General features: G+C 51.5%; 1 protein-coding gene across 1 annotated transcript in view; it reads left to right on the top strand.

Annotated features, from left to right (window-relative positions):
* The first annotated feature begins 2,952 nt into the window (after positions 1-2,952).
* ANK1 (ankyrin 1) overlaps positions 2,953-5,759 on the top strand; it is a 146,117-nt gene continuing 143,310 nt past the window's right edge. Inside the window, exon 1 of the mRNA XM_034762038.1 lies at positions 2,953-2,991. Coding sequence (XP_034617929.1) covers positions 2,968-2,991 — 24 coding nt within the window. The 5' untranslated portion in view covers positions 2,953-2,967. The remainder of the gene's footprint in view (positions 2,992-5,759) is intronic.

The raw sequence follows: 5,759 nt of genomic DNA, 5'->3' as shown, positions 1-5,759 counted from the left end.
TTACAGTCAAGTGCCACCAGAGGAATCTGCCCTCTCTTGGTCGTGCCTGGTTTGCTGGGGTGAATCTGGACACACTGATTTTCCTCCCCTCAAATTAGTTGAATATGTTCTTGGTTGGTGGCTTTGGGTGTCAGAGACCTTGGAGCTGGTAAGGAAGAAGACTCCTCTCACAGTCAGTGGTCATCCGCCTTGCATTAGAGTAATCCGCCTTCTACATGAGCTCAGCTGGGGACCTACCAGTCTCAAGGGGTCCCTCTGGGACAATAATTAACCATAAATACGTCACCCTTTGCTAACCTTGCCCCCGTGAGGAGCAAGCCCAAAGCACTTTACAAACATCTAATAAATATGTATCCAATCCCCCTCTCCCTGCCACCTCAGTGGGGTGGACCAGTGCTGTTACCAGTTCACAGATGAGAAACTGAGGCACAGAAAGGGGAAAGTGAGTTAGCCCATGTCATAACTACAAATGGAAGGGTAACAGCCCTCCTGTGTACAATGCTATAAAATCCCTCCTGGCCAGAGACTCCAAAATCCTTTTACCTTAAAGGATTAAGAAGCTCAGGTAACCTGGCTGACACCTGACCCAAAGGACCAATAAGGGGACAAGATACTTTCAAATCTTGGTGGGGGGAAGGCTTTTGTTTGTGCTCTTTGTTTTGGGGGTTGATCGCTCTTGGGACTAAGGGACCAGACATCAATCCAGGCTCTCCAAATCTTTCTGAACAAGTCTCTCATATTTCAAACTTGTAAGTAAACAGCCAGGCAAGGCGCGTTAGTTTTATCTTTAAAAAGCAACAGAGGGTCCTGTGGCACCTTTGAGACTAACAGAAGTATTGGGAGCATAAGCTTTCGTGGGTAAGAACCTCACTTCTTCAGATGCAAGTTTTATCTTTGTTTTCTCAACTTGTAAATGTACCTTTTTGCTAGACTGTTTATCTCTGTTTGCTGTAACTTTGAACCTAAGGCTAGAGGGGGGTCCTCTGGGTTCTTTAAGTTTGATTACCCTGTAAAGTTATTTTCCATCCTAATTTTACAGAGATGATTTTTACCTTTTTCTTTAATTAAAAGCTTCTTTTTAAGAACCTGATTGATTTTCCTTGTTTTTAGATCCAAGGGGGTTGGATCTTGATCCACCAGGAGTTGGTGGGAGAAAGGAGGGGGATGGTTAATTTCTCCTTGTTTTAACATCCAAGGGGTTTGGATCTGTATTCACCAGGGAATTGGTGAAGGGTCTCTCAAGGCTACCCAGGGAAGGGAATTAGCACATTTGGGAGTGGTGGCAGCGGACCAGATCTAAGCTGGTAGTTAAGCTTAGAAGTTTCATGCAGGCCCCCACATTTGTACCCTAAAGTTCAGAGTGGGGAAACAGCCTTGACAGCCCAGATCACATAGCGCAATCAAGAGCCGAGAAACCTGATCTCACAACTTCTGCTCCAGCATTCTAAGGCTAGGTCTACAATACCCGCCTGAATCGGCGGGTAGAAATCGATCTCTTGGGGATCCAATTATCGTGTCTCGTCAGGACATGACAATCGATCCCCGAATCGACGCTCTTACTCCACCAGCGGAGGTGGGAGTAAGCGCCGTCGACAGGGAGCCGCGGAGGTTGATTTTGCCGCTGTCCTCACAGCGGGGTAAGTTGGCTCCGATAGGTCGAATTCAGCTACGTGAATTTGCGTATCTTAAATCAACCCCCCCCCCCCCCCCCCCCCGTAGTGAAGACCTGCCCTAACTCTCACCCACTCTGTCCCCATGGTGCACACTCAGGAAGATTTCTATAATGCTTCCCTACGTGTGGCACCTTCTCTTTCATATTCAGGTTAATCAGTGATGTTGAAAAGCACCCAGCAGGGCCCCTGAGTCTCTCTCCTTCCCAGCAGGGACTGTCAGGATCTGGACAGGGAGCAAATGAAATGCTCTAGCTGCTTCGCTCTTTTGCTAGCAATGGCTTGGCTGGTGCTAATTGCTGATCCAAGTGCACCCTACCACTGCAGCTGGGGGAGGGCACTGGCTACAACATGGCTGACGCCAGGACAAAGGCAAGGACAGCGTGGTTGAAATGCACAGTGGATGGAAACCCTGCCGTGGATATGTCTCCCTGCAAAAGAGGTGTGTTCCCAACTCAGCTTAGCTAGCTCAGGTTAAGGTATCAAGGAAGACACAGCAGCTCAGCTTTTGACTTGAGTTAGGGGCTCCAGTTAAGGCCTACTTGGGCCTGGGGTTGAACTGAAGGGGCTAACCCAAAGTAAAAGCTGAGCTGCTGTGTCTTCACTGCCATTTATGACCCAAGTTATGAGCACCCCTCTTTCTGCAGTGTAGATGTACGCGGTGGTTTGTGCATTCACATGCTTGGTCATGCCCAAGGCTTCAGCCCATTGACAGAAGTAGGTAGGGTTCTGATGACATTGCTGGTGACTGGTCAGGGGACAACTCCTTAACCTGCGCCCCTTGCTCAGCTGCCAGGGTGCGGGGTGGTGCCCTGCGAGGTGCGGCTGTATTCCTGTACCTCCTCAGTCAAGCTTCCATCTGCTCCATTGCTACTTTCTCCCCTTTTCATGCCTGTTTTTCCCATTTATTTTTATTATCCTTTGCCTTTCAGTACGTTATCTCATATTGGCTTATAGGCCTCATCCTATGTGTACCCATGTGTTAGCCCCTTACGTGTGTGTGGGGGGGTGAGGGGGGGTTTCCCCTTGCCTGGCTCTATTTTAACTCTCTTTTAATTTGTTTAATTCTTTCCTGTTTTCTATTTTGGTTAATGTTTTATTCTCCTTTGGACAGTGTGATGGAAGCTGAGCCTCGAAGGAAGAGGTGGCCGGCGGCCTCTGCAGGTGAAACACTGGAGAAAGGGCAGAGGTGCACAAAAATATAGGAGCTGCTATCCCAGTCAGACCAGGGATGCATCCAGGCCGGTCTTGTCTCTAACCGTGGCCAGGAGCAGGTGAAAGATGCCCCACGCTCTGAATGCTGGTGGAACCTGCCCATAAGGTCAGTAGCCCATGTCACTTAGTGATTTAATCCTGCCCTGAAGCAAGAGGCTTTTTAATCTGTTCTATAAAATATCCTATGTCATGTCCCCCCAGGGTGATCTCATTGTCCATATGAACATCCAATCCGCTCTTGAACCTACAGAGCTCTGGGCCTCCATGGTATTTTGTGGCAATGAGTTCCACAGAGTAACTGCTGTGTTTAAAATGCTTCCTTTAATCTGTTTTAAATGTGTTGCCTTTGAAGTTTAGTGTTAAGTGCATTAGCTGTCCCTGTTGTTCGTCTGTCATGAGACCTTCCCTGGCCCAGTGCCTATTCTCTGTCACATTGATGCACCGAACCGCCCCACTCGTCTCAGGCTGGGCTGAGAGGCAGGGTTTGATGTTCGCTACACAAAGCCGGTTGCTGGTGCCCGAGCCATGCATAAAGCTGCCAAGGCAGAGAGTGAAGAGGGAAGGGGCTCTGAGCGAGGGGAGGTGAGGAGCCCCTCAGGAAGAAGACAGCATGGTGGGGGTGAGAATCAGGAGCTCCTGGAGTCATGGGAATTGGGGAGGAGACCTGTCAGCACTGAATACAGCAGGGGGAGTGGGAAGAACAGGGCTGGAGAAGAAGCTGTGGGCTGTGCTGGGAGAGGGTGGCTGGCACCTTAGGCAGGCAGTAGGATGCCAAGAACAGGAAGAGAGGGAGGCTAAGAGCTGTCTCTAACAGGCCAATTGGCAGAGAGGCAGGCTGGTGATGGGGTGGGGGCAGTATGAAGGGGCAGGGAATCAAGAGCCGGAGTTCTGGTGGGACAGAGAAGAGAGAGAGGCAGGTTTACCGGAGCTGAGCCTTGGGGCTGGGAAGGTGTAACAGAGCGCCAGGTGCTCAGCACCTCTCGGGTCATGCTGGGTTGCTATAACACTAATTGCAATACCGTGAGCGTTCTGGATCCTGCAGCGAGCGTGGTGTGACTGCTGAGCGGGGAGCAGAGCAGCGGACTGGCTGAGGAGCAGGGTGGCTTTCCCATACAAACATCTCTTGTGACACAGACTGAGGAAGCAAGATAGTTCTGGTGCCCCAGGGACGAGGTGCAAGAGCCAGCCAGGGGCCAGCAGACTTACAAAACGCAAACATAAAAAATGTTTCAGGACATTTCCAGTCTCAGCAAACGGCTTGTGACCAGGATTGTTCTCAGCTCTCCTGCTGCAACTTTTTCTGAGGCTCGGCCTGTCGGCCATCTCGCTGTGGCAGGAGGATCAAGCTGAGCCCGGCTTGCTTTGATCCCATTCTCACTGTTGTACAGAGCCTGCAGCCCATGTCTGGAGCTGGGGGCCTCCTTCCCATTCTGTCCCAAGTTAAGCTCTTCTTCACTGGGCTTTTCCTCTGGAGCAGCCCAGGGAGCACATCACAAGACAGGGGAGCCAGTTCTGCAGCTGTTGGGATGTGATGAGTGTGCATAATGAGCCAGCCCCAGGAGAGGCTCTGAGTGTGAACGAGGCAGCAGCAGGCAGGCCGCACATCATTTGTTGGCTATTTGCCAGTTAAGGAAAAACCTAGGGCAAGCACTACAGAGAACAAATCTTGAGTTTCAGGCTTCTGACCTCAGCAGTTTGAGCCCTGACGCCTGCTGAGTCTCCAAAATTCTATTTCTGTCCTTGTCCAGTCTCAACTCACCACTGCCCCGATTCACCCGGCCACCTCTGAACGTGCAAAGAGCCCAGCCCCCAGTGCCAGCATTCAGAGGTTTCCACCTGAACTGGCCTCAGGTGACTTTCTCTTTCTGTTATTGTGGAATGATGCATTGTGGGATTGTTCTGTAACCAATGCAACCCTCCGAATTGCAGCTTGCGTTTGATGGGGAGAGGGACTGTGGAATTCAGCCTTGCAGGTGCCTCACTGGGGCCATTTGTCCTCTTGCAGCCACGCTGTTAACATCTGTCTGCCCAGGGAGTCCTGTCCTGGGCTCTGTATAGGCTAACGGCAGGTGCTGCAGGAGATGGGAGCAAGTGAGAATGCAGCTAAATGGTGCAGCTGCTGCTCCAGCTTCACGCTGCAGGGCCTAGGGGATGGTGACTGCTGCAGCGGCAATTTCACATTCTCTCTCACTAAAACAGTTATCAGAAAGCGGCCGCTGCTAATGCAGGGACAGTGCCAGAGCCCATTTGCAGCACGCACGGAGGCTGTGAATCAGTCTGGGATTGATCAGCTCTGCTTTGCCTTCTTCAGAAGGCTCCTAAATCATCCTTTGCAGCATCCTGCTCCTGCAGCTGCTAGTAGCTACAGTCACATGCAGATGCTTCCCCGCTCTGAGCTTGAGCCCTGCATGGTGATTTCACTGGTGCTATGGAGGCTCCACTCTACCCATCCTGGTGAATGGGTTCCTGGCTTGCAGAGGCCAGGACTGCACTGGGGTAGGGTGACCAGATTTCCCGTTTTTAAAGGGACAGTCCTGTTTTGGGGGGAGGGTCTTATATAGGCGCCTATTAACCCCCACCCCTGTCCCATTTTTTCCACAGTTGCTGTCTGGTAACCCAACTCCATGGGCAGTGGCTGTGAGGTTGCAGACAAGTGACCTGTGCCCTGATGGTAGGAAAAGGCGCCAGGCAACACTAGGGTTACCATACGTCCTCTTTTTCCCGGACATGTCCGGCTTTTCTGCAGTCAAACCCCCGTCCGGGGGGAATTGCCGAAAAGCGGAACATGTCCGGGAAAATGGCGGCTCTGTTTAAGAGCCGGGCTGCCTGAACGCTACCGGCTTCGGGCAGCCCCGTGCCTCCAGACCCTGCGCC

Source organism: Trachemys scripta, chromosome 2 (genome assembly GCF_013100865.1).
Source record: "Trachemys scripta elegans isolate TJP31775 chromosome 2, CAS_Tse_1.0, whole genome shotgun sequence".
Taxonomy (NCBI): Eukaryota; Metazoa; Chordata; order Testudines; family Emydidae; genus Trachemys; species Trachemys scripta.
The sequence above is the reverse complement of the archived record's forward strand: the minus strand, read 5'-3'. Positions and strand labels throughout refer to the sequence as shown.